This window comes from Oncorhynchus clarkii, chromosome 12 (genome assembly GCF_045791955.1).
Source record: "Oncorhynchus clarkii lewisi isolate Uvic-CL-2024 chromosome 12, UVic_Ocla_1.0, whole genome shotgun sequence".
Taxonomy (NCBI): Eukaryota; Metazoa; Chordata; class Actinopteri; order Salmoniformes; family Salmonidae; genus Oncorhynchus; species Oncorhynchus clarkii.
The window spans coordinates 9,194,529-9,222,389 of NC_092158.1; the positions used below are offsets into that span (position 1 = coordinate 9,194,529).

Below are 27,861 nucleotides of genomic sequence, written 5' to 3' on the forward strand. Positions count from 1 at the left end.
CAAGACCTCAGAAAGAACATTGTAGACCTCCACAAGTCTGGTTCATCCCTGGGAGCAATTTCCAAATACCTGAAGGCACCTGTTGACCTGAATGGCGTGTTAAATTTGTTGCTCACAACTGTCCTGAATGCTGTGTTAAATGTGCTGCTCACTACAGACAGCAGCAACATGACAAGAGTGGTTGCTATAGCTGCGTTTAGGCATAGCTTCCTTGTTCTGAGTCCGTTAAGTGTGTTTCTCATTCTGTTGGAGTTGACCTAGTATTTTATATTGAACCTACCTGACACATCCAGTTGTTCCTCAGTTTGTAACTCACCCACCAAAAAGCACAATATGCTGTTTGACTTTTTGTGTTATTTGTGCTGTTCTAATTCCTAAAATTGAAAGCGGAGAATCTGTGCTCTCTCTGATAGTAATAACAGTTCATATGGTGCTCTTCGATGTCCCAGGTTTGGGGCATTGATTAATAAATAATGTAATCTTTACTTAGAGTCAGATGGTTATATGTTATGTATGAAAGGCATATGTATTCATTGTTTACTATTTGGATTTATTTAAAACAATGTGATTGTTGGAGTTCAGGTGATTGATGGGTGACTAGGTGCATTCTTTTCAAATAAATATGCTTATTCGTTGATGAATACAGATACATTCTGCAATAAATATATCTGGTTTTGAATCTGTAATAGAACATGTCAACAAGTTAGTTCTGAATTGATTTAATACAGCAGTACATTCTGACACCATTAAATAAAATAGATTTCACCTCCTTCATATAGAAATTATAAGGTATTAAATATAGACCTCCACTGGAACAGACAGGGATGGTATCAGTTGTCCTGGCACAGGTTCAAGGAGGTATGTCATTCCACTGAATCTGCCCAGGAGATGGTTCCTTAGCCACTGAAGATCCTACTCTGCGGGCTCTAGGTACAGGGGCTTGTACTGTCTATCCCGGTACAAGTCCTCCACTGACTGAACCTGATTGGGCACAGCTGACTTCCTCCACTCACACTGGTAGTGTTTGGGGATGTGGGAGGGTTTGTTAGAAGTTAGTAGGGATGTATTTGTTTATTTGTTATTATATATATGTATATATATACAAAATGTGCAGTACAGAATTTGGCAAACCATAATGATCGCACAATCCAGCACAGTAGGTGGGGGCATGCACCTGAACCGTTTGTTTGCGGACCCGCCATTATAATATAAAAGACAAAGAAATTGCACCATCTGTGCCAGAGCGAGAAGTGTGTAATTGCAGACCGCAATTAGGGTCGTTTTCTGTTATCGGCGTTTCTTGATATGAATTTACACCCATTGATACTCGCCATTAGTCCGTGGCCGTTTCTTTCGCCCGGGGAAAACTGTAGCTACGCCTAACCTTAACCCTATTCTCTAAACCACGATAGTTATCCTAACTTTTTTTTGTTAGTTAATTATCCTAACTTGCTATGTAAACTGTAGATATACTATTTTTTTTATATTGTATCATTGACTGTATGTTTGTTTATTCTATGTGTAACTTTGTTGTTGTTTGTGTCGAACTGCTTTGCTTTATCTTGACCAGGTCACAGTTGAAAATGAGAACTTGTTCTCAACTGGCCTACCTGGTTAAATAAAGATGAAATAAAAACAAATAATCAGTGTCGAGAGAACATTAGTCTCATAACACCGGAACTGACCAATGGCCGGGACCAATGGTTATTTCCTGATATCAAGAAACGTCCCGAATTGATGTCTGCGCACGCACCATATCGTCCAGAGCGAGTCGAATGGTTTCATTTCTGTGCCTGTAAATGAAAGTGGGATTGAATTTTTACAATATGAGGTAACAGAAAAATACATTTGTCTCATGTAGATTGGCTCAACGTGTTCCATGTAGTAAATGTACAGCGAGGGTAACAGTAATTCGTTTCCTCCAACATCTTGCATGAGTTCATGAGTAACGTTAGTAGCTAATTTTCAGCTTAGCTTGTTAACGTTCGTTAGCTTCTTGCTAACCAATGAATTTGAACAGATTGCTTGTTTAACTAGCAAAAAATTTAACTACACCAGTAAAGCTATTACTTATGATTGTTCATACTCCTACCGACACTTATACTCTAAGTTATAATATCGCAAAGATATGAGAGACTTATGAATACCTCTAGCTAGCTATTTACCCAGCTAACAGTCATTATTAGCAAGTGAGCTAGCATAACAACCATACATCAAATCAAATTGTATTTGTCACATGCGCCGAAGCCGAATACAACCCGTATAGACGTTACAGTGAAATGCGTACTTACAAGCCCTCATCCAACAATGCAGTTAAGAAAATACTAAAAAAAGGAAGAGATAAGAATAACAAATAATTAAAGAGCAGCAGTAAATAACAATAGTGCGGCTATATTCAGGGGGTACCGGTGTCGAGGTAATATGTACATGTAGGTATAGAGTTCTTAAAGTGACTACGCATAAATAATAAGTAGCAGCAGCGTAGGGGTGGGCGGCAATGCAAATAGTCTGGGTAGCTATTTGATTAGCTGTCCAGGAGTGGCTTGAGGGTTAAAAGCTGATTAGAAGCCTCTTGGACCTAGAATTGGCGCTCTGGTACTGCTTGCTGTGCGGTAGCAGAGAGAACAGTTTATAACTAGGGTGGCTGGAGTCTTTGACAATTTTTAGCGCCTTCCTCTGACACCGCAACCCTCTGTAGTGCCTTGCGGTTGGAGGCTGAGCAGTTGCCATACCAGGCAGTGATGCAACCCGTCAGGATGCTCGATGGTGCAGCTGTAAAACCTTTGAGGACCCATGCCAAATCTTTTCAGACTCCTGAGGGGGAGTAGGTTTTGTTGTGCCCTCTTCATGACGTGCTTGGACCATGTTTGTTTGTTTGTTTGTTGGTGATGTGGACGCCAAGGAAGTTGAAGCTCTCAACCTGCTCCACTACAGCCTCGTCAATCAGAATGGGGGTGTGCTCGGTCCTCCTTTTCCTCTAGTCCACAATCATCTCCTTTGTCTTCATCACTTTGAGTTAGAGGTTGTTGTCCTTGCACCACATGGTCAGGTCTCTGATGACCTCCCTATAGGCTGTCTCATTGTTGTCGGAGATTCAGGCCTACCACTGTTGTCATCAGCAGACTTAATGGTGGTGTTGGAGTTGTGCCTGTGTAACAGTATAAGTTTAGACCGTCCCCTCGCCCATACCCGGGCGCGAACCAGGGACCCTCTGCACACATCAACAACAGTCACCCACGAAGCATCGCTCCACAAAAGCCGCGGCCCTTGCAGAGCAAGGGAAACCACTACTTCAAGGTCTCAGAGCAAGTGACGTCACCGATTGAAACGCTATTTAGCGCGCACCGCTAACTAAGCTAGCCGTTTCACATCCGTTACACCTGGCTGTGCAGTCATGAGTGAACAGGGAGTACAGGAGGACTCTGAGCACGCACCCCTGAGGGGCCAACGTGTTGAGGATCAGCGTGGCGAATGTGTTGTTACCTACCCTTACCGCCTGGGGGTGGCCCGTCAGGAAGTCCAGGATCCAGTTGCAGAGGGAGGTGTTTAGTCCCAGGATCCTTAGCTTAGTGATGAGCATTGAGGGCGCTATGGTGTTGAACGCTGAGCTGTAGTCAATGAATAGCATTCTCACTTAGGCGTTCCCTTTGTCCAGGTGAGAAAGGGCAGTGTGGAGTGCAATAGAGATTGCGTCATCTGTGGAGCTGTTGTTGCGGTATGCAAATTGGAGTGGGTCTAGGTTTTCTGGTATAATGGTGTTGATGTGAACCATGACCAGCCTTTCAAAGCATTTCATGGTTACAGACGTGACTGCTACGGGTCGGTAGTCATTTAGGCAGGTTACCTTCGTGTTCTTGGGCACAGGGACTATGGTCGTCTGCTTGAAACCGATTTATTGGAGGACCAAAAAAGCCAATACCGATTAATCGGCCAATTTGTATTTATTTATTTGTAATAATGCCAATTACAACAATACTGAATGAACACTTATTTTAACTTAATATAATACATCAATAAAATCAATTTAGCCTCAAATAAATAATGAAACATGTTTAATTTGGTTTAAATAATGCAAAAACAAAGTGTTGGAGAAGAAAGTAAAAGTGCAATATGTGCTATGTAAGAAAGCTAACGTTTAAGTTCCATGCTCAGAACATGAGAACATATGAAAGCTGGTGGTTCCTTTTAACATGAGTCTTCAATATTCCCAGTTAAGAAGTTTTAGGTTGTAGTTATTGTAGGAATTATAGGACTATTTCTCTCTCTACCATTTGTATTTCATATACCTTTGACTATTGGATGTTCTTATAGGCACTATAGTATTGCCACCCTAATCTCGGGAGTTGATAGGCTTGAAGTCATAAACAGCGCAATGCCTGAAGCACAGCGAAGAGCTGCTGGCAAAACCCTCGAAAGTGCTGTTTGAATGAATGCTTATGAGCCTGCTACTGCCTACCACCGCTCAGTCAGACTGCTCTATCAAATCATAGACTTAATTATAATATAATAAACACAGAAATAGGAGCCTTAGGTCATTAATGTGGTCAAACTCGGAAACTATCATTTCGAAAAACAAAACGTTTATTATTTTAGTGAAATACGGAACCGTTCCGTATTTTATCAAAAGGGTGGCATCCATAAGTCTAAATATTGCTGTTACAATGCACAACCTTCAATGTTATGTCATAATTATGTAATATTCTGGCAAATGATTTATGGTCTTTGTTAGGAAGAAATGGTCTTCACACAATTCGCAATGAGCCAGGTGGCCCAAAATGCTGCATATACCCTGACTCTGCTTGCAGAGAACGCAAGAGAAGTGGCACAATTTCCCTAGTTAATATTGCCTGCTAACAGGAATTTCTTTTAACGAAATATGCAGGTTTAAAAATATATACTTGTGTATTGATTTTAAGAAAAACATCAATGCCTATGGTTAGGTACATTGGTGCAATAAGTGTTTTTTTCTTTCGCGAAAGCGCCGGTTAAATCACCACCCGTTTGGCGAAGTAGGCTATGATTCAATGATAAAATAACAGGCACCGAAATGGATTATATGCCATGCAGGACAAGCTAGTAATATCATCAACCATGTGTAGTTTACTAGTGATTATGTTAAGATTGATTGTTTTTTTTTATAAGATAAGTTTTATGCTAGCTAGCAACTTAACTTGGCTCCTTGCTGCAGTTGCGTAACAGGTGGTCAGCCTGCCACGCAGACTCCTCGTGGAGTGCAATGTAATCGGCGTCCAAATATGCAGATTACTGATTTTAAGTTTTCATAACAATCAGCCATGCCGATTACTCGGTCGACCTCTAGTACGTACGTACCTCAAACAGAAGCCATGGATTACAGGCAACATCCACACTGAGCTAAAAGGTAGAGCTGACGCTTTCAAGGAGCGGGACTCTAACCCAGAAGCTTATAAGAAATCCCACTATGGCGTCAGAAGAACCATCAAACAGGCAAAGCGTCATTACAGGACTAAGATCGAATCGTACTGCACCGGCTCCGATGTGGTGTACTCCTCAATGCCATCGGAAGAATCCTGGAACATATTCCAGTCTGTGCTAGCAAAACAGTCCTGTAGTTTAGCGTCTGCTTCATCTGACCACTTTTTTTATAGACCGATTCACTTGTGCTTCCTGCTTTAATTTTAGCTTGTAAGCAGGAGTCAGGAGGATCTAATTATGGTCAGATTTGCCAAATGGAGGGTGAGGGAGAGCTTTGTACCCGTCTCTGTGTGGAGTTAAGGTGGTCTAGAATTTTTTTCCCTCTGGTTGCAAATTTAACATGCTGATAGAAATGAGGTAAAACTGATTTGTTTCCCTGCATTTAAGTCCCTGGCCACTAGGAGCGCCGCCTCTGGATGAGCGTTTTCCTGTTTGCCTATGGAGGTATACAGCTCATTGAGTGCAGTTTTAGTGCCTGCATCGGTCTGTGGTGGTATGTAGACCGATGAATACAGATAAACTCTCATCAGCTAGCTTGTGTCACTTATTTGGTTGAAAACATAAGCATGGAACAGATGGCTAGTTAGCTAGTTGCCAAATACTGGTTAGCATAGCAATCGTCCCTAAGTTAGCCAAGTGTAATTTACATTGTTGGTTGTCTAGCATGCTATTTAGAATGTCAACATTGGCTACATTGTAGCACCTTCTACATGCCTGTTGTCCATAAACCCTGCTACAGGCACTAATTGCTCCATGTCCAAATGCAGGCAGTTAATATAATGTATACTAATACTATATATTAGAATACCGATATCCAATATTTTCCTTGCCAAAAAACCTGATACCGATAATCAATATTTAATTTTTTTGCGGCCTTTTAAGCATTCTCGTACAGTTAAATAGTTGACTCAGCGGTCTAAGGCACTGCATCTCAGTGCAAGAGGTGTCACTACAGTCCCTGGTTCGAATCCAGGCTGTATCACATCCGGCCGTTATTGGGAGTCCCATAGGGTGGTGCACAATTGGCCCAGCGTCGTCCGGGTTTTTGCCGGGGGTAGGCCGTCATTGTAAATAAGAATATGTTCTTAACTGACTTGCCTAGTTAAATAAAGGTTACACACACACACACACACCACACTGACCAAAAAGGTATTTAGTTTGCATTTACATATGTCCCCATTACCAGTAAAACATCATCAAAACCTATTTCTTTCACTTACTTGCTGTGCTGTTTCATTGTTCAGTCGTTTCATTCTCAACCAGAATTTCTATGGAACGCCGTTTGGGTCTTTGCATGTCAAAAAAGAGACGTCAAATAACACTATTTGGCGTGTCAAATAAGCTTGTTGACCAATCAGGAACTGAAAATGGCTGCACGTCACATAATAATTTAACGCTTTCATACATTTTTTACGTAGTTATTAAACATGGATTACACCATCACTCGTATTTCATAACACAGTGCTATGATGCTGGTAAAGTTGTCTCGCGCACCTACAGTGCTGGTCATAAAAAAAAGCTAGCTCATGGATGCAAACAATGTTCTTCCCCAAAACATAGCAAAACGACATCTGTTTCAGTAGCTATAGTTAGCTAGCTATATAGCGCTAGTTGTCATCTAAAATAACCCTCATTTATAAGACAGTTCTTATTTGATTAATGGTGGTATGACCCATCTATCTGAAGCTAGCCACCATAAGGATTAGCCACAATAGTGGACTTTGCGGTTAGCCTTCAAAATACAAATTAATACAAACAGAATTATGCCATAATTGAATAGATCATGCTAAATGAGGTTTGGAATGTTGATATATAAAATCAACAAAAGACTGCACCGCCCTCAACCGCAGGGCTCTCCAGAGGGTGGTGCGGTCTGCACAACGCATCACCAGGGGCAAACTACCTGCCCTCCAGGACACCTACAGCACCCAATATCACAAACTTGATGATCGAGTTGGTGGCGTGCATGGCCACAAAGTCATGGGTGAACAGGGAGTACAGGAGGGGGCTGAGCATTCACCCTTGTGGGGCCCCAGGACACAGCTAGGTATGCTGTCTGGGCCGGCAGTCTTGCGAGGGTTAACACGGTTAAATGTCGTACTCATGTCGGCTATCGGAGAAGGAGAGCCCACAGTCCTTGGTAGCAGGCCGCATCGGCGGCACTGTATTATCCTCAAAGCGGGCAAAGAAGGTGTTTAGCTTGTCTGGAAGAAGGACGTCGCTGTCCGTGACGTGGCTGGTTTTCCTTTTGTAGTCCGTGATTGTTTGTAGACTCTACCACGTACGTCTCATGTCTGGGCCGTTGAATGTCTGGGCCGCGACTCCACTTTCTCTAGACTGACATTTTGTTTGTTTCATTGCCTTGCTGAGGGAATGACTGCTCTGTATTCTTCCATATTGTCTTTCAAGACGATTCAATACGTATCTATACTGAACAAAAATATAAATGCACCAATTTAAACGTTTTTACTGAGTTAATGTTCATATAAGGAAATCAGTCAATTTAAATAAATCTATTAGGCCCTAGTCTATGGATTTCACATGCCTGGGAATACAGATATGCATCTGTAGATATGCCGTTTTTAAAAAAATGGGGAAAAAATGAAAGTAGGGGCGTGGATCAGAACCAGTCAATATCTGGTGTGATCACCATTTGGAGGAGAAATGCTCACTAACAGGGGATGTAAACAAATTTATGCACAACATTTTTGAGAAATAATCTTTGATGTTTGGAACATTTTTGCGATCATTATTTCAGCTCATGAAACACGGGACCAACACTTTACATGTCGGGTTTATATTTTTGCTCAGTGTAGATGCATGGGTTCTGATACTATACAGGAATGCTACGTTTTGGTTTGAAACAATTAGGTTTGATTTAATTAGTGAACAAAATGCACTAAACATTTGTTGCATCAACATTTATGTTCCATTCTAAATTAAAATCTGCTGCTAATGGCGTTCAATAGCTGGGCGACTAGACATCTACCACCCCGCTACCACTATCAGATTAGAGCCATAATGGAGACTAGGCATCTACCACCCCACTATCAGATTAGAGCCATAATGGAGACTAGGCATCTACCACCCCACTATCAGATTAGAGCCATAATGGAGACTAGGCATCTACTACCAGATAAAAAAAAATTGTCCCCCTCCACTGGTTCTGAAATCCCTCTCACCCACTCATTAACTTGTGATTTTTATAACAAATGAAGTGTTTCAGCTAGTAATGTATCAATACTTATTATTTCCAAATGAGCTATGGCATAGCCAATGAATATATAGTACAACTTTGGATTTCACCCCCATCTCAAAATCAAATGGTTTTGACCAAGCTTTCACTCATTTTGTCCTCCAGTGTTTGGCCATGCAGTGAACCTCGCAAAAAGTGATTCCTCATTATGAAAATATCACTTTACCCTGTATTATCTAAAAATGACATTTTCTATAGACTGAACTACTAAAACATATTGCTGATGGTGAACCTGAACAATCAAAATGAAAATCAGCATTCAGCAGCTATAGCCAGATGAGTTGTGTCTCCGGTAGCTTACTTTTATTCTGGAAAAACAAAATTTTTAACAACGCGTAGATAACTATAACCTAGCAAATTACACTGGTTGTCACTCAACTTATAACGCCTAATATTGCCAGCAAAGCTGGGCACAGTGTGCAGTTTGACTAGGCTACTCCCTAGGGTTGTTCTGCATGCTCAATGACTGTCAACGCAGTTAAATGCTTAGTTTCGATACTGGGAGACAGAATGCATCAGTTGTCACAAAATGAGGTCTTTTCGGGAATGTAAGAACCAAATATGAGCAACAACAACAACAACAACAACAACAAAGTGAATAGGCGATTCATAACGTTTGAATTGATTTTCTGACCGGTGCAGTCTGATCTTAAACATTTGAATCAAGGACCGTTGTGTAATGGTTGTGTAATGGTTGTGTAATGGTGAATGTTACACCCCTACAATAGATGTCACTATTCTTAAGGACAGAAGACGAGTGGGCGGTGGAGCGTTTGGCCACATTATCTCTGCAAAATGTCTTCTGTCCTTAAGAATAGTGACGAGGGGGCGTTGGAGCCTATGGCCACATTATCTCTGCAAAATGTCTTCTGTCCTTAAGAATAGTGACGAGGGAGCGTTGGAGCCTATGGCCACATTATCTCTGCAAAATGTCTTCTGTCCTTAAGAATAGTGACGAGGGGGCGTTGGAGCCTATGGCCACATTATCTCAGGGAGTCTATTCAGCAGCAGAAAGCTCACCAGAGAAGCCACATAATCTGTCGAATGTGGGTGGAAATGTGCTTAGTGATGCTCTGTTTTATAGGCTGTGTCATGAGAGAGAGAGAGAGAGAGAGAGATCACACAGGAGCTCAATGGCGTCTTTAGTCTACAGCTCTCTACTCCCAACCGTGTCATCATACATTTAGCCTCTTGTGAGAATTAGCTTGACCTCTTTTTCCACTGACTGGGAACATTTGGTTGGCTATAAATGTACAGGACAAGGCTAGCCCCCCCCCCCCCCTTTCCTTCTAACAAGCTCTCTGAATTTTCTCCCCTTCATCTTGCCCCTCTCTCTCTCCTCCCAGGTCTGACTCCCTGTAGACTGTGATGGCTCCAGGCGACATGGTGCCGGAGCATGCCAAGCAGAAGAAGGAGAACCGTCAGAGCACCACCACCACCACCACCAGGCCCGATGGAGACTCTGAGCCTGACGGATCCTTTGTCTTTGAGGCCTATGAGGCATGGAAGGACTTCCATGACTCCCTGAGGCAGTTCTACGAAGTGGGGGAGCTCTGTGATGTCACACTGAAGGTAGGTCTGGACATAGACGTGAGGGACGGGCAGAGTGGGGTTTTATAGTGTTCACAATGCTCAGTCACTAGCTCTTTGGCTACTATTTATTTGTGAAATGGGTATGCCAAACAATGGGTAAAGCATATAGATGCTATTAAATTACTGGAGGGGCTGAGATGTCATTAACACTCAAAGTTCCAGAATGGAATGAAAATTGCAGCCATATTGGTCAGGGAGAAATCCAAACCAGTCTAATTAGAATTTGTATCAAAACATTATTATTTTACCATTATTTAACTAGGCAAGTTAAGAGCAAATTCTTATTTTCAATTACGGCCTAGGAACAGTGGGTCAACTGCCTTGTTCAGGGGCAGAACGACAGATTTTTACCTTGTCAGCTCGGGCATTCAATCCAGCTTTCGGTTACTGGCCCAACGCTCTAACCACTAGGCTACCTGCTGCCCCAGCGGCACGTAGCCAATGGCAGTAGAGGCTTAATCCGGATTTGACTTATGCAGGAAAATAAAAGTAAGGCATGTGATATCATAAATTGTGTAATAATTATTGTCAACTTAAAATAGTCATAATTATAAGTACAGTTTATTTGGGTTTATAGCCTGTAAAATATGTAAATGTCTACTTTTTAGTTTTCTTGGAAAGCTGTGAGTACTATTATGATAAAATATTCGTAGTACTTGCATTTACAGCTGTCTAAGTCCTTATCATCAACTGACGTCAGCCAGTGTATGACAGTGGATCGACTGCATTTTTTTGAATGGAATATTGGCATTTTAATTTGAATAATTTTGGGAATCATTCCTCTAAAACTGTCTGGCTAACAAACATACAGGGCAGAAAAATGATTCAAAATTCATTCTTTTACACTATCTTATCAAAGCGCTGGCAAACCATGGTTGACCAACTCCCTGACCAAAATGGCTGCCCTTTATCCCATCATAAGAAGGTTCATGTCCATTCTGGTATTCTAATTCCTAATTCTATTTGTCTCCAAGGCAAAAACGTATGTCTGTTTTTGTGAAGTTTGGTGGGAACCAGTTAACTTCTTGATTCTACTTGAGACGCATATGTCTCAAGTAGGCACCTGGAAATGCAAATGCGCTACGCTAAATGCTAAATGTACTCATTTAAACTCAAACCTTGATCAAAATTCACAAGCAGGGTATTGAATTAAAGCTACACTCGTTGTGAACCTAGCCAACAAGTCAGATTTTTAAAATGCTTTTCGGCGAAAGCATGAGAAGGTATTATCTGATAGCATGCACCACCTGAAAATGCCTGAATGCGACGTAAACAAAGACTGCTTATCCGACGCAGCACAAAACGCAGAAATAAAATATAAAACATTCATTACCTTTGACAAGCTTCTTTCTTGGCACTCCTATATGCCCCATAAACATCACTATTGGGTCTTTTTTTCGTTTAAATCGGTCCATATATACCCAAAATAGCTTTCTATGGAAGCTGTGTCATTCAGAAAAAAACATCGTTTTTTAACGCTGCATCATTTTTTTAAATTAAAAAAGTCGACGATAAACTTTCACAAAACACTTCGAAATCCTTTTGTAATCCAACTTTAGGTATTAGTAAACGTTTATAATCTATCAAAATGATTACAGGGCGATGTATATTCAATAGCTCCTCGTGTGCAAATCAATGGCTGCCCATGTCCACATTAACAACATCCTGGTGGAGACTGGAAGAAACGGAAGCCAGATAGATGGATTTTCCAACAAAAAATTCAATTGAAAATGACGACAATGGCGACATCGTGTGGAATTTGTATGAATTGCATGCAGGTCGATATTAAATTTTGTCCTCTTTTAACAACCCATGGAAGTGACTTATGGAAATTATTTTTAGCTTTCAGAGAGCAGTTTTTCTTGCGTTTTTCAATGAAACACACGATCTGTTATAGTCACAGCCGTGATTTAACCAGTTTTAGAAACTTCAGAGTGTTTTCTATCCACACATACTAATCATATGCATATACTATATTCCTGGCATGAGTAGCAGGACGCTGAAAAGTTGCGCGATTTTTAACAGAATGTTCGAAAAAGGAGGGGGTAGAAGTAAGAGGTTTTAAGCCTATAATATATATATATTTTTTTTAAAGACACAAATTAACCAACAAAACTTTTTATGGACTGAATAGTTCAGGGAATGAATAACGTGTGAGCTTGCATTAACTCTCTCTCTCTCTCCTTTTCTCTCCCTGTGTTAAGGTTGGCAGCAGGCTGATACCATGCCACAAGCTGGTGCTGGCTTGTGTCATCCCTTACTTCAGGGCCATGTTTCTGTCCGAGATGTCAGAGGCCAAACAGGACCTGATTGAGATCAAGGACTTTGACGGCGACGCCATCCACGACCTGGTGCGTTTCGCCTACTCCTCCCGTCTGACCCTGACAGTGGACAACGTACAGCCCCTCCTCTACGCAGCCTGTATACTGCAGGTAGAGTTGGTAGCCAGAGCCTGCTGTGAGTACATGAAGGCCCACTTCCACCCCTCCAACTGCCTGGCTGTCCGCACCTTTGCCGAGAGCCACAACCGCGTCGACCTGATGGACATGGCAGATCGCTACGCTTGCGAGCACTTCCGGGAAGTGGTGGACTGCGAGGACTTCCCGTGCGTGTCGCCTCCTCACCTGAGAACCCTGTTGTCCTCCAGTGATCTGAACATTCACTCTGAGACTCAGGTGTACACCGCTGCTGTCAAGTGGTTGAAGAATAACCCTCAACACCACGAGGCCTGGCTCCAGCAGATCATGACTCAGGTAGGTCTGAAAGACTGCGTTTTCACAGGCAGCCCAATTCTAATATTTATTTTTTTCTCCACTAGTTGGGTCTTTTGTCCAATTGCATTAGATTTGTACACTTCTGATTGGTCATAAGACCATGTAGTGAAAACCATTGAACTGCCTGTGTAAACGCAGCCTGAACTGCCTGGGTAAACGCAGCCTGAACTGCCTGGGTAAACGCAGCCTGAACTGCCTGGGTAAACGCAGCCTGAACTGCCTGTGTAAACGCAGCCTGAACTGCCTGTGTAAACGCAGCCTGAACTGCCTGGGTAAACGCAGCCTGAACTGCCTGGGTAAACGCAGCCTGAACTTCCTGGGTAAACGCAGCCTGAACTGCCTGGGTAAACGCAGCCTGAACTGCCTGGGTAAACGCAGCCTGAACTGCCTGGGTAAACGCAGCCTGAACTGCCTGTGTAAACGCAGCCTGAACTGCCTGTGTAAACGCAGCCTGAACTGCCTGGGTAAACGCAGCCTGAACTGCCTGGGTAAACGCAGCCTGAACTGCCTGGGTAAACGCAGCCTGAACTGCCTGGGTAAACGCAGCCTGAACTGCCTGGGTAAACGCAGCCTGAACTGCCTGGGTAAACGCAGCCTGAACTGCCTGGGTAAACGCAGCCTGAACTGCCTGGGTAAACGCAGCCTGAACTGCCTGGGTAAACGCAGCCTGAACTGCCTGGGTAAACGCAGCCTGAACTGCCTGGGTAAACGCAGCCTGAACTGCCTGGGTAAACGCAGCCTGAACTGCCTGGGTAAACGCAGCCTGAACTGCCTGGGTAAACGCAGCCTGAACTGCCTGGGTAAACGCAGCCTGAACTGCCTGGGTAAACGCAGCCTGAACTGCCTGGGTAAACGCAGCCTGAACTGCCTGGGTAAACGCAGCCTGAACTGCCTGGGTAAACGCAGCCTGAACTGCCTGGGTAAACGCAGCCTGAACTGCCTGGGTAAACGCAGCCTGAACTGCCTGGGTAAACGCAGCCTGAACTGCCTGGGTAAACGCAGCCTGAACTGCCTGTGTAAACGCAGCCTGAACTGCCTGTGTAAACGCAGCCTGAACTGCCTGGGTAAACGCAGCCTGAACTGCCTGGGTAAACGCAGCCTGAACTGCCTGGGTAAACGCAGCCTGAACTGCCTGTGTAAACGCAGCCTGAACTGCCTGGGTAAACGCAGCCTGAACTGCCTGGGTAAACGCAGCCTGAACTGCCTGGGTAAACGCAGCCTGAACTGCCTGTGTAAACGCAGCCTGAACTGCCTGTGTAAACGCAGCCTGAACTGCCTGGGTAAACGCAGCCTGAACTGCCTGGGTAAACGCAGCCTGAACTGCCTGGGTAAACGCAGCCTGAACTGCCTGGGTAAACGCAGCCTGAACTGCCTGGGTAAACGCAGCCTGAACTGCCTGGGTAAACGCAGCCTGAACTGCCTGGGTAAACGCAGCCTGAACTGCCTGGGTAAACGCAGCCTGAACTGCCTGGGTAAACGCAGCCTGAACTGCCTGGGTAAACGCAGCCTGAACTGCCTGGGTAAACGCAGCCTGAACTGCCTGTGTAAACGCAGCCTGAACTGCCTGTGTAAACGCAGCCTGAACTGCCTGGGTAAACGCAGCCTGAACTGCCTGTGTAAACGCAGCCTGAACTGCCTGGGTAAACGTCTTGGGCTGGTTGGGGAGCTTTGGTATTTTGTTTCATTTTTAATTTAGGCTTGTAGGTGCTGTGTGCAGTGTGTTGTGTTTGTGGAACATTTTCCTCATCAATACTTAGTTGTAGATGTGTGTAGTGTTTGGCACTGTGTGTGTAGTGTTTGACACTGTGTGTGTAGTGTTTGACACTGTGTGTGTAGTGTTTGACACTGTGTGTGTGTGTAGTGTTTGACACTGTGTGTGTGTGTAGTGTTTGACACTGTGTGTGTGTGTAGTGTTTGACACTGTGTGTGTGTGTAGTGTTTGACACTGTGTGTTGTGTTTGACACTGTGTGTGTGTGTGGTGTTTGACACTGTGTGTGTGTGTAGTGTTTGACTGTGTGTGTGTGTGTGTGTGTGTAGTGTTTGACACTGTGTGTGTGTGTAGTGTTTGACACTGTGTGTGTGTGTAGTGTTTGACACTGTGTGTGTGTAGTGTTTGACACTGCGTGTGTGTGTAGTGTTTGACACTGTGTGTGGGCGTGGTGTTTGACACTGTGTGTGTGTGTGTAGTGTTTGACACTGTGTGTGTGTGTGTGTGTAGTGTTTGGCACTGTGTGTGTGTGTGTGTAGTGTTTGGCACTGTGTGTGTGTAGTGTTTGACACTGTATGTGTGTAGTGTTTGACACTGTGTGTGTTGTGTAGTGTTTGACACTGTGTGTGTGTGTGTGTGTGTGTAGTGTTTGGCACTGTGTGTGTGTAGTGTTTGGCACTGTGTGTGTGTAGTGTTTGACACTGTGTGTGTGTAGTGTTTGACACTGTGTGTGTTGTGTAGTGTTTGACACTGTGTGTGTTGTGTTTGACACTGTGTGTGTGTGTGGTGTTTGACACTGTGTGTGTGTGTGTAATGTTTGACACTGTGTGTGTGTGTGTGTGTGTAGTGTTTGACACTGTGTGTGTGTAGTGTTTGACACTGTGTGTGTGTGTGTAGTGTTTGACACTGTGTGTGTGTAGTGTTTGACACTGTGCGTGTGTGTGTAGTGTTTGACACTGTGTGTGGGCGTGGTGTTTGACACTGTGTGTGTGTGTAGTGTTTGACACTGTGTGTGTGTGTGTAGTGTTTGGCACTGCGTGTGTGTGTGTGTAGTGTTTGGCACTGTGTGTGTGTGTTTGGCACTGTGTGTGTAGTGTTTGGCACTGTGTGTGTAGTGTTTGGCACTGTGTGTGTAGTGTTTGACACTGTGTGTGTAGTGTTTGACACTGTGTGTGTGTGTAGTGTTTGACACTGTGTGTGTGTGTAGTGTTTGACACTGTGTGTGTTGTGTAGTGTTTGACACTGTGTGTGTGGTGTTTGACACTGTGTGTGTGTGTGTGTGTAGTGTTTGACACTGTGTTTCTGTCCGGCTGCCCTGCAGGACAGATGCTTCTGTGTTAACGTTTATGACCCCCTGTTGACTGTGTGCAGTGCAGTGTGTGTTGACTGTGTGCAGTGTGTGTTGGCTGTGTGCAGCGTGTGTTGGCTGTGTGCAGCGTGTGTTGACTGTGTGCTGTGTATCCATACCTCCTGTAGGTGCGTCTCCCCTTGCTCCCAGTAGACTTCCTGACGGCCACGGTGGCCAAAGAGGAGATGATCAGAGGGAACCTGAGCTGCAGAGATCTGCTGGATGAGGCCAGGAACTATCACCTGCACCTCAGCAACAAGGTGGTCCCGGACTTTGAGTATTCAGTCAGAACAACGCCTAGGAAACACACTGCAGGTAACAGACTGGCAGCTTGTCCAACTAATCGCCGATCAGCTATGTGATAGTGTTGAGGACATTGCAGAACAATGATAAAGAAAAAATCTTAATTTTATATATTTACGAGCCTGACAAATAACTAAACCCTAAATCGTTGATTGATTCCTCAGGGTGGATATCCATGTGTTGAGCTTGGCATTGCAGTGTGTGGTGTTTTAATTTTTTATTATTTTTTTTTTTTTGTCATACCTTCTAACCCCTGACCTTTGCCTCGTCTTCAGGTGTGTTGTTCTGTGTGGGTGGGCGGGGTGGTTCTGGTGACCCGTTCCGCAGCATCGAGTGTTACTCCATCAGCAAGAACAGCTGGTTCTTTGGACCTGAGATGAACAGTAGGAGACGACATGTTGGAGTCATCTCTGTAGGAGGTGAGAGATGGAGGGAGGGCAAGAGAGAGGTGGAGGATGGGGAGGGAAGGGGGGGGAATAGAAAATGGATAGAGAGCCAGAACTCCAAAACTGGTCTTAGGTGCTGTTTTTCCCCCTGTACTCACTGAATGCTTTGCAGATTAAGGATAGAGAATAGATGTGTGTTGGGAGAGCAGCCATCTAGGCTACTCCGCCATGGGGCGGCAGGGCATTGGACTAGTACCCGAAAGGTTGCAAGTTCAAATCCCCGAGCTGACAAGGTGAAAATCTGCCGTTCTGCCCCTGAACATGCAGTTAAGCCACTGTTCCTAGGCCGTCATTGAAAATAAGAATGTGTTCTTAACTGACTTGCCTAGTTAAATAAAGGTGAAATAAAAAATAAAATCATAACAATAATAAATATTTATGTTACGAACCCAATAACTAGGCTATGGATATTGTTGCACTCCCTAGTTACATGGTCTGTAACCTGAATGAATGTGTGCTCTGACAAGGCAAGTATCTGTGTGGTTAGGAGGGCCGTGTGGAATCTCTCAGGGATGGTCAGAGCACAGAGTCTGAGATTATTTGTATTTATTATGGATCCCCATTTTGTTCCTGCCAAGGCAGCAGCCACTCTTCCTGGGGTTTATTATGGATCCCCATTTTGTTCCTGCCAAGGCAGCAGCTACTCTACCTGGGGGTTTATTATGGATCCCCATTTTGTTCCTGCCAAGGCAGCAGCTACTCTACCTGGGGTTTATTATGGATCCCCACTAGTTCCTGCCAAGGCAGCAGCTACTCTACCTGGGGTTTATTATGGATCCCCATTTTGTTCCTGCCAAGGCAGCAGCTACTCTTCCTGGGGTTTATTATGGATCCCATAATTTTTTTGCTACGGTAATTCCTGTTAATGCATTCAGTGTGTTGTTATTACAGTCATACCGTTGTCATTGTCTGATTGGACACGTTTCCTGCAGAGCGCACAACCTAGGATACACTTGTGAGAAAAAAGTTTGGGTTAATTTTATTCAATTTACAAGTTGTCAATTTATTCATTGTCTTTTGTTTGTGTCGCTCCTGTCAATGTGGGGTAAGGACACACCCCTGATTACGCATAGAACCTGGCCTAGGCTACCTGGCCTAGGCTACCTGGCCTAGGCTACCTGGCCTATGCTACCTGGCCTAGGATACCTGGCCTAGGATACCTGGCCTAGGCTACCTGGCCTAGGCTACCTGGCCTAGGCTACCTGGCCTAGGATACCTGGCCTAGGATACCTGGTCTGCGCTTGAATGTAGGCTTACAGATCACCTGATTTATACATCTGCCCATTTGGGGATCTGATACTGTTTCTGATTGGCTTAACTCACCATCACTGTGGAGCTTCTCAAAGTAATTTTTTCTTCACCTCCAACAGCAAGTAAACAAAGTCAGTCTTTCTCAATGGATGTAAAAACCATGTTGTGGAACTATTGTCAATTTGAAAAATCTTTCCAGCTCTCTCCATATTGATAACCACTTGGCATGAAAGGGGAAAAAATGTCATGCTCTGATTTGGTGAAAACGTCAAAAAAAAATAGGCCTACCTGATTACTTCTTATCCCTTGTGCAAATAGCCCACAGCTGTGTCTGTCTGTCTGGACATCATTTTTGCAGGAAACTCTGAAGGAAGGAAATGTTGCACGTTTTCTGGCACTGGGCCAGACTAAGTTAATAGTTGATACAAGGTTTCAAGTTCCTTGTAGACAGGCCATGTGTAGCCAATGTGATTTCTAGGATATTTATTTTTTTCCTGGATATTTTCAACCTGCAGGATGCAATGTTTTTATTTTGATGGCTTCATGTTGGCTATTTTTACGCAATAGAAGTTACTTTTAGATTTTGTATTATTTAGATTCACCACATAACATTTAATTTTGAGATATGAAGACTTTTTATTATAAATTTAAATGAATCTGATCCATGAAAATGTGCATTTGAAAATCATAACGGGCACTCGGATCAGTAAAAATGTTAGGATAACTTGGCACTCCACATGGAAAAATGTTGCAGACCGCGGGTGTAGCCTATTACCGACAACTTCAGGAGCGTAATGGCTGCTACGAAAGCCTGCAGCAACGAGAGGATGGTCTGGAACAGGTTGTCTTCTTCTGGTTAGACTATATTGATCTGTAAGGCCAGCAACGGGAGGAGGGTCTGGAACAGGTTGTGTTCTTCTGGTTAGACTATATTGATCTGTAAGGCCAGCAACGGGAGAAGGGTCTGGAACAGGTTGTCTTTTCTTCTGGTTAGACTATATTGCTCTGTAAGGCCAGCAACGGGAGGAGGGTCTGGAACAGGTTGTCTTCTTCTGTTTAGACTATATTGCTCTGTAAGGCCAGCAACGGGAGGAGGGTCTGGAACAGGTTGTCTTCTTCTGGTTAGACTATATTGCTCTGTAAGGCCAGCAACGGGAGGAGGGTCTGGAACAGGTTGTCTTCTTCTGGTTAGACTATATTGCTCTGTAAGGCCATATTGATCTCTGGCTCCCTCTTTAGTCATTTGTGTGTCTTCCTTTTTAATTACGGTGCTTAAAGTATCAGACAAGCTCAGTAGCCTACATATAGTTGATTTTATTCAAACATTTAGATTTTAATCAACACCTATATATGGAAAAATACACGTTTTAAAATGTCGACCAATCGTTTGGAACAGATGACTTGGTCTACAAAGATTTTTGTTTGTTTGGGGACAGCCCTTGTCGTGGACAGCCCTAGTATAGTGCGTATATTATCATGAGTAAATGCATTTGTCTCTTCACAGTCACGCTGTTCCATAAGGTGTATTTCTATCTGTTTTTTTTTTTTTTATCAGATTTTACTGCTTGGTTGAGTTACTTGATGTGGAATAGAGCTCCGTGTAGTCATGGCTCTATGTACTACTGTGCACCTCCCATAGTTTGTTCTGAACTTGGTAACTGTGAAGAGACCTTTTGTGGCATGTCTTGTGGGGTATGCATGGGTGTCTGAGCTGTGTGCTAGTAGTTTAGACAGACAGCTCGGTGCATTCAACATGTCAATTCTTCTTACAGTAGTGATGAAGTCAATCCTCTACTTTGAGATGGAAGAGATTGACATTCATGTTAGCTCTCCATGTACATTTTAAGGGTCAGACGTGCTGCCCTGTTCAGGGCTAATTTTAATTTGACTAATTCCCTCTTTGTGGCACCTGACCACGCTGCTGAACAGTAGTCCAGGTGTGACAAACCTAGGGTCTGTAGGACCTGCCTTGTTGATAGTGTTGTTAAGAAGGTAGAGCAGCACTTTATTACAGACAGACTTCTCCCCATTTTAGCTACTGTTGTATCAATATGTTTTGGCCATAATAGTTTACAATCCAGGGTTACTCCAAGCAGTTTAGTCTCCTCAACTTGTTCAATTTCTACATTATTCATTACAAGATTTAGTTGAGGTTTAGGGAATGATTTGTCCCAAAATGCAATGCTTTTAGTTTTAGAAATATATTTAGGACTAACGTATTTCTTGCCACCCATTCTGCAACTGACTGCAGCTCTTTGTTACAGTGATTACTGTCGCTGTGGAAGCTGACGTGTATAGTGTTAAGTCATCAGCATGCGTAGACACACTGGCATTACTCAGAGCCAGTGCCAGGTCATTAGTAAAGATTGAAAAGGGGCCTAGACAACTGCCCTGGGGAATGCCTGACTCTACCGGGATTATGTTGGAGAGGCTTCCATTTAAAGAACACCCTCTGTGTTCTGTTAGACAGGTAACTCTCAATCCACAATATAGCGGGGGATGTAAAGTCATAACACAGGTTTTTCAAGCGGCAGATTATGATCGATCATTTCAAAAGCTCCACTGAAGTCTTAACAAAACAGCTCCCACAATGTTTTTATTATCAAATTCTCTGTCTATCATCAGTCATTTGTGTAAGTGCTGTACATGTTGAATGCACATCCCTATAAGCGTGCAGAAAATCTGTAGCATTTAAAAAAATTTTGGGTGAAATAGCAATTATTTTCCAAAAGTTTACTAAGTGTTTGTAACGGGCTGATTTGGTCAGCTGTTAGAGCCAGTAAAGGGTGCTTTGCTATTTTTGGGTAGCCTAATGAGTTTCCTGTAGGCTTAGATTGAAGAGATGGCAAATAGGAGTGGCAATATTGTCCACTATCATCCTCAGTAATTTTCCATCCAAGTTGTCAGACCCAGGTGACTTGTCATTGTTTATAGACAACAATACGTTTTTCACCTCTTCCACACTCACTTTACGGAAGCCAATCTTGCTAATAAAAAAATCATTGAAGTAGTTGGCAATATTAGTGGGTTTTGTGATGAGTGAGCCATCTGATTCAATGAATGATGGACACCATTTTCCCCAAAATGTCATTTTAAGGTGCTCCAAAGCTTTTTACTATAATTTTTTATATAATTTCTCTGTTTCATAGCACAGTTTCTTCTTTTTGTTCAGTTTAGTCACATGATTTCTCAATTTACAGTATGTTTGCCAAGCGACTGTGCAGCCAGACGTATTTGCCATTATTAATTCCGTTGTCTTCCAGCATTGTTTCCCCTATATTCATTCATAAATTGTGGCCACTACTAAAAAAATATATAGTTTTTTTTTTCTCCCAGGATGGTAAAACGTTTTCAGTGTAAACTTAAATCACTAAAACCAGATGTAAAGTATGTAGAAATTGACCTATATATTTTAAAATAAGATAAGCTTTGAGAACTAACAACCACCAGAATAATAACTAGACAGGGAGAATAAAAACAAATCCCAAAATGGCATGGTGTCCCCATTTGATTTTGATATGCTTGAGTCACTTGGATACCATAAGAACACAGCATAAGCCATGGCACAATGTGTGGAATTGCAGAAAATGTGCTTTAAAGTAATTGTCCAGTGTTTCCATATTTCTATGAAATATGACCTATAATTACTTACAATATGAGTGAAATAGTTTTCCTGACAAAAAATGTTAATTAATTATGTTAAAAATAAGCTTTTCTGTGTTTGAATGGTGTGTGTGTGTGTGCGTACCCCAACAACAGAATGGTGTGGGCGTATACTGTCATAAAACGTATGAGTAGACTGCTGATTGGCCAGCTCATCCTCCTCAGGAATATGACATCATAATCAATGAGGAAATAGCAATGATTTTTTGAGACATTCTTTTTTCTTCTCCAATTTATGCTTTGGTCACAAATACAAGTATAAAATGAGTCCACAACATTATTTGGGTATGAGCTAACGGAATAACTTTTTAAAAGTGATATTTTCACCGGACAGTTACTTCTAAAACTGCAAATTTTTCTCTCCGCACCCATGGCAAAATGTGTAGAATTAAAACTGTAAAAAAGTTGTGGAGTTGACCATATTTAGTATATGTCAGGTTGTGAGTTGTCTATGGTCTCGTAGTCCTAACGTTGCTCTGGTGTCCTCAGGTAAAGTGTATGCAGTAGGGGGGCATGATGGTAGTGAACACCTGAGCAACATGGAGATGTTTGATCCTCTCACTAACAAGTGGATGATGAAGGCTTCCATGAACACTAAGAGGTATGTAATGTCTGGGGGGTGGGGAAGGCAATTCTCTAATATGAGTTTTGTTTTAGAAATGTTGTTTTTCAGCCGACCATAAAGATCCCTAATTATAATCACTCTGATATACTGCCCTATTGTCAATGCTGTCTTGTACGTGTGTAGAAGGGGCATAGCTCTGGCAGCTCTGGGAGGTCCTATCTATGCCATCGGAGGCCTAGATGACAACTCGTGCTTCAACGACGTGGAGAGATACGACATCGAGAGCGACCGCTGGACTGCTGTGGCGTCCATGAACACACCCAGAGGAGGGGTGGGCTCTGTGGCCTTAGGGGTAAGAACAGCGGAACTGAACTGCACTGAACATACAGTATTATACAGAGCCTTCTGAAAGTATTCACACCCCTTGACTTTTTCCACATTTCCGTGTGTTATAGCCTGAATTTGAGATGTGCCACAGGCCTGCACACAATACCCATGTCAAAGTGGAGATTTTTTCTCTCCAAATTTATTTAGTAAAAAATTCTTGAGTCAATAAGTATTCAACCCCTTTGTTATGGCAAGCCTAGATAAGTTCAGGAGTAAACATTTGCTTAACAAGTCACATAATAAGTTGCATGGACTCACTCTGGGAATCTCACTGGGACCAGGGAGGTTTAAACCCCCCCCCCCCCCCCCCCCCCCCCGCAAAGACCAGGGTGGTTTAAACCCCCCCCCCCCCCCCCCCTGCAAAGACCAGGGAGGTTTTCCAATGTCTCTCAAAGGAGGACACTGTATTGGTAGACATTAAATCAGTTAAGAGTTTAATGGCTGTGAATGAAGAAACTTAATTTTAACACTCAACGGGTGACATTACCCTCCTCACAGAAGATTATTTTACAACCATTTATACCATTCAGTAAAGAGATTTTATTCCCTGTGCTGTTTGTGTGATTGAAGTCCGACCATGTCCGTGGGCAATAACCATCAGACCTTTCCTGTCGGTAATAGGAACACACCTCAAATGTTGTTCTTCTTGAATGGCTGAGCCTCTTTTATATATCGGCTTAGTTCCAACACTCCATAAGAGTAGCAGCACCTAATTCACTCCACTTCAAGCACTGAGAATCACTTGTCTTAACCCTCTCCTGTCCTGTCCTGTCAGAGTCATGTGTACGCTGTGGGAGGTAACGACGGTGTGGCCTCTCTGTCCAGTGTGGAGAGGTTTGACCCCCACCTCAACAAGTGGACAGAGGTCAGGGAGATGGGCCAGAGACGAGCAGGGAACGGAGTCAGTGAGCTGAACGGGTGCCTCTATGTCGTGGGTAAGAACACAGCACAGTACTACTGAATTGACATGCTAATCATTTACAACAGTGTTTCCCAAACCAGGTCCTGGGGTCCCAAAAGGGGGGGCACACGTTATTGCTTTTGCTCTAGCACTACACAGCTGATTCAAATCATCAAAGCTTAATGATGAGTTGATTATTTGAATCAGCTGTGTAGTGCTGGATCCAAACCCAAAACGTGCACTCCTTGGGGTCCCCGGGACCTGGTTTTGGGAAACACTGATTTAGAAGATGTGATTGACTTACAGTAACAACTGAACGAGGTGAGACAACCACAGATCACTATCACGTTGTATTTCCTATCAGTGTTTACCACCCGCTCTACTGGCTGCTATTTAACATGGGTCACATGCTCCTCACACACAAGGGGTTGGCTTGTAAACAGGAGACAGAAAAGAGAAAATTTCATGTTTTGTCAAGTTGGTTACTGATTTAAAAGTGATCTATAAGGGTGGGGTGATGTTATCGGCTGAATTTGTAGAGTCTGTTTCGCAGCTCTGGCAGGACTCTTAGCTGATCCTAGTTGAAATGAGTCAGCATGGCTGTGTTTGTGGAGGAGGTTAAGCTACTGATTATCTCAGTCTACCATAAGCATTGACCTCGCTGGACAGAGGAGTGGATCTTTATTGCCTGCTGCTTCACTGACCGGGTTTGCTATTCATATCACATCTTGTACTGATTGAGCCGTTATCCTACAGTGTGTACACAACTTACTTTATTCGGGACACGACGTGTACAAGCCTTCAACTCTGAAATGGCTCATTCATAGTTTGTTAGTCAGGGCTCCACCGAGGTGTTACTGAACCCCCCCCCCCCCCCCACCCATCCATCTTCCGTCAGGCGGTTTTGATGACAACTCCCCGCTGAGTTCCGTGGAACGTTTGGACCCCCGTCTGTGCCGCTGGAACTACGTCTCTGAGCTGACCACGCCCCGAGGCGGAGTGGGCGTGGCCACGGTCATGGGTCGAGTGTTCGCAGTCGGTGGCCACAACGGAAACATTTATCTTAACACAGTGGAGGCCTTCGACCCCCGTATGAACAGGTGAGACACGGAGAGAGAGAGCAGGGTTACTGTTCAGGTTCAAGGAAGAGGTTGCACTATGAACGTTTTTTTTAAAAGCACACCAAAGTATTTCACCCAGGTCTGGTATACTCGAGGCTCTAGCACAGATGAGCAACTGTTTTCTACTTAAAGAGGGTCTACTCATTTTTTAGTTTTAAGTCTGGTGAGTTACACTTTATCATAATACATAACCACCTGGTCTGACGGTGTGTTCCTCAGATGGGAGCTGGTGGGGTCTGTCTCTCACTGCCGGGCAGGAGCCGGAGTGGCCGTCTGTTCCACTCACATCAGCCAGATCAGAGACGTGGGCCAGGGCTCCAGCAACGTGGTCGACTGCATGTGACCGCTGTCTGACCACAGGCTGACCCGGGAAAACTGCACAAGATCAGACGTGCACAGAACAGCACCCATCCCACGCACAGCCACAAGCACTCAATCACACTGCACCGGACACTGACTAGGAGCAGCTGTCCTTAAAGCAGCACTTCCCTTTAGCACTGATTGTAATGTAACCAGTCTCACTATGTTAGGTGGCGTGCATTGTTATTATTCAGCTGAAGACACTTCTCTGACTGAACCTTATCAGTGGAGGACTGATCTACAAACAATCCATATATTTTCTCTTTTTGTGACGTTTACAGATGCAATTCAGTGATTGGTGTATTTTGAAAAAAATTATAGATTTTCTTTGCGTTTTGACTGCTTTGGAACTTTATCGAAGGAAAATAGCTGACTGATCGTTGCGCTTTAGATGTCTCATTAGACAGGCCTTGCATATCAACCGGTTAGTACTCTGTCAGACCTCACTTTCACAATCATCACTGTCTGAACCGGTTAGTACCTACGTTCTGTCAGACCTCACTTTCACAATCATCACTGTCTGAACCGGTTAGTACCTACGCTCTGTCAGACCTCACTTTCACAATCATCACTGTCTGAACCGGTTAGTACCTATACGTTCTGTCAGACCTCACTTTCACAATCATCACTGTCTGAACCGGTTAGTACCTACGTTCTGTCAGACCTCACTTTCACAATCATCACTGTCTGAACCGGTTAGTACCTACGCTCTGTCAGACCTCACTTTCACAATCATCACTGTCTGAACCGGTTAGTACCTATACGTTCTGTCAGACCTCACTTTCACAATCATCACTGTCTGAACCGGTTAGTACCTATGTTCTGTCAGACCTCACTTTCACAATCACCACTGTCTGAACCGGTTAGTACCTATGCTCTGTCAGACCTCCCTTTCACAATCATCGCTGTCTGAACCGGTTAGTACCTATGTTCTGTCAGACCTCACTTTCACAATCATCACTGTCTGAACTGAGAGATCTTCCTAGGGTTCCCAGCAGTCTCTCACATATAAAACAGTATGAGAGAGAGCACTGTGAAGTATGGACAGTATCTGGAGGCTGGAAAGCTGTGAAGTAAAGACTCTGAGCAGAACAGTGTTTGGGATTTAAAATAATAATCTGACATTCTATTGACTCACACATAGACATAGAGGATTTCAGGGCTTTCATTCAGATCTATCCGCTGTAGGCTCCGTGATGCTGAAACCGCGTTCGTGTTAGCATTAGCTAGCTGTAGCCTGTATTATGCGTTTTGAAACAATCATTCAGACTGATTCTAATTGAGATAGTTTAATCTATGGCGGTCTTTGGCAGAGTTGGACTAAATTGTGAAGCAATAAGAGGTTGATTGCATATCTCTGTTACCAGACTGAACGTTTGCAGTTTTAAAATGACTGAGGGACTAGTGACGACTCTCGGGACAGACAGTCTAGGGTCTTAGCAGAATGCTAACCCTCATACTCTCTGTGTTCTACTCAAAGATGGCTAGGTTTGTCAGTAAACAAGTGTGCTTTCAGACGTGTGAAGAGATGAATCCTCTATCTGCCAAATGATTCCGATTTTATATTTTTATATTTGGAAGATTTTATGAAATCAGTGCTTATCTTTAGTGTTGTTCTTTACTGTCTTGTTGTTGTGCACTATCTTCCTAGAGTCGTCAGGGGTTTCACTATATTGTGTCCTATGGAAATGTTTATGCTATTTTCAACCTGTTTTGACAGTGAGTGTCTGCTCTCTTTTTTTTTTTTTTTTGAGGCCTTGTGTTTGAAGATTTTTCCTCAACCTTATTTTCTTGTGACTCCTCCTGGTCAATTCAAGGCCTTTCAGGTAATTCTGGATTGGATTGTGAGACTGTTGTTGGTCAACAGATTGACCCAAGACTTTGATTTAGAAATACACATGTTTGAAGAGATGATATGCATTAGGAAAACATGCTCTTTCCATGACATAGTTTTCACCTGGATTCACCTAGTCAGTCTATGATCCCTTATTGATGTCACTTGTTAAATCCACTTCAATCAGTGTAGATGAAGGGGAGGAGACGGGTTAAAGAAAGATTTTTGAGACATAGATTGTGTATGGGTGCCATTCAGAGGGTAAATGGGCAAGACAAAAGATTTAATGGGGCAAGCCGGAAGTGCCTTTGAACGGGTTATGGCAGTAGGTACCAGGTGCACCGGGTTGAGTGTCAAGAACTGCAAAGCTGCTGGGTTTTTCATGCTCAACAGTTTCCCGTGTGTATCAAGCATGGCCCATCACCCAAAGGACATCCAGCCAACTTGACACAACTTTAGGAAGCACTGGAGTCAACGTGGGCCGGCATCCCTGTGGAACGCTTTGGACACCTTGTAGAGTCCCCCCCCCCCCCCCCCCCCCCCCCGACGAATTGAGGCCGTTCTGATGGTCCTTAATGTTCTGTACACTCCATTATATGCATATTTTCTCTTGTACCCTCCATTAAGGGAATATTGAATTGTTGCATCATTGGTTTGTTGTATTCTACAATAGAACTGTAATACCTCTGGTGTGTCTTACTGTACACCAGGGGTGTGTACTGACTTGCCAGCTGTAATATAGAACATATAGAATGTAAGTTGTAAGTTCATGCTTTTGTAAATGTGTTGCTATTGGTTCAGATGAATGCTGTGTCTTTGCAATTGTATTTTATATAGCTAAAATCTTCATTTTTGTTGATGTTACTATAATAAATCCATGATATTATTATCCATGA

At 43.4% G+C, this 27,861-nt stretch overlaps 1 protein-coding gene across 2 annotated transcripts; it reads left to right on the forward strand.

Moving 5' to 3' along the window:
- Positions 1–1,742: 1,742 nt before the first annotated feature.
- On the forward strand, positions 1,743–27,861 carry LOC139422685 (kelch-like protein 8). 2 transcript variants are annotated; one of them, XM_071173885.1, is made up of 10 exons: positions 1,743–1,831; positions 10,057–10,282; positions 12,508–13,056; positions 16,263–16,449; positions 16,713–16,856; positions 22,287–22,398; positions 22,546–22,714; positions 23,525–23,684; positions 24,549–24,750; positions 24,991–27,861. In XM_071173885.1, the coding sequence occupies exons 2-10, from the start codon at positions 10,079–10,081 to the stop codon at positions 25,112–25,114; spliced, it is 1,851 nt and encodes a 616-aa protein (XP_071029986.1). In that variant the 5' UTR covers positions 1,743–1,831; positions 10,057–10,078; the 3' UTR covers positions 25,115–27,861. The 2 variants fall into 2 exon arrangements, with proteins under 2 accessions (XP_071029986.1, XP_071029987.1); XM_071173886.1 differs by lacking the exon at positions 16,713–16,856.

Excerpts from the sequence above, each read along its gene's own strand:
- LOC139422685 (XM_071173885.1), top strand. The coding sequence starts at position 10,079 with ATGGCTCCAGGCGACATGGTGCCGGAGCATGCCAAGCAGAAGAAGGAG. Across the intron at positions 16,857-22,286 it reads TGGAGTCATCTCTGTAGGAG|GTAAAGTGTATGCAGTAGGG; the intron begins GTGAGAGATGGA and ends TGGTGTCCTCAG. Across the intron at positions 24,751-24,990 it reads TTCGACCCCCGTATGAACAG|ATGGGAGCTGGTGGGGTCTG; the intron begins GTGAGACACGGA and ends TGTGTTCCTCAG.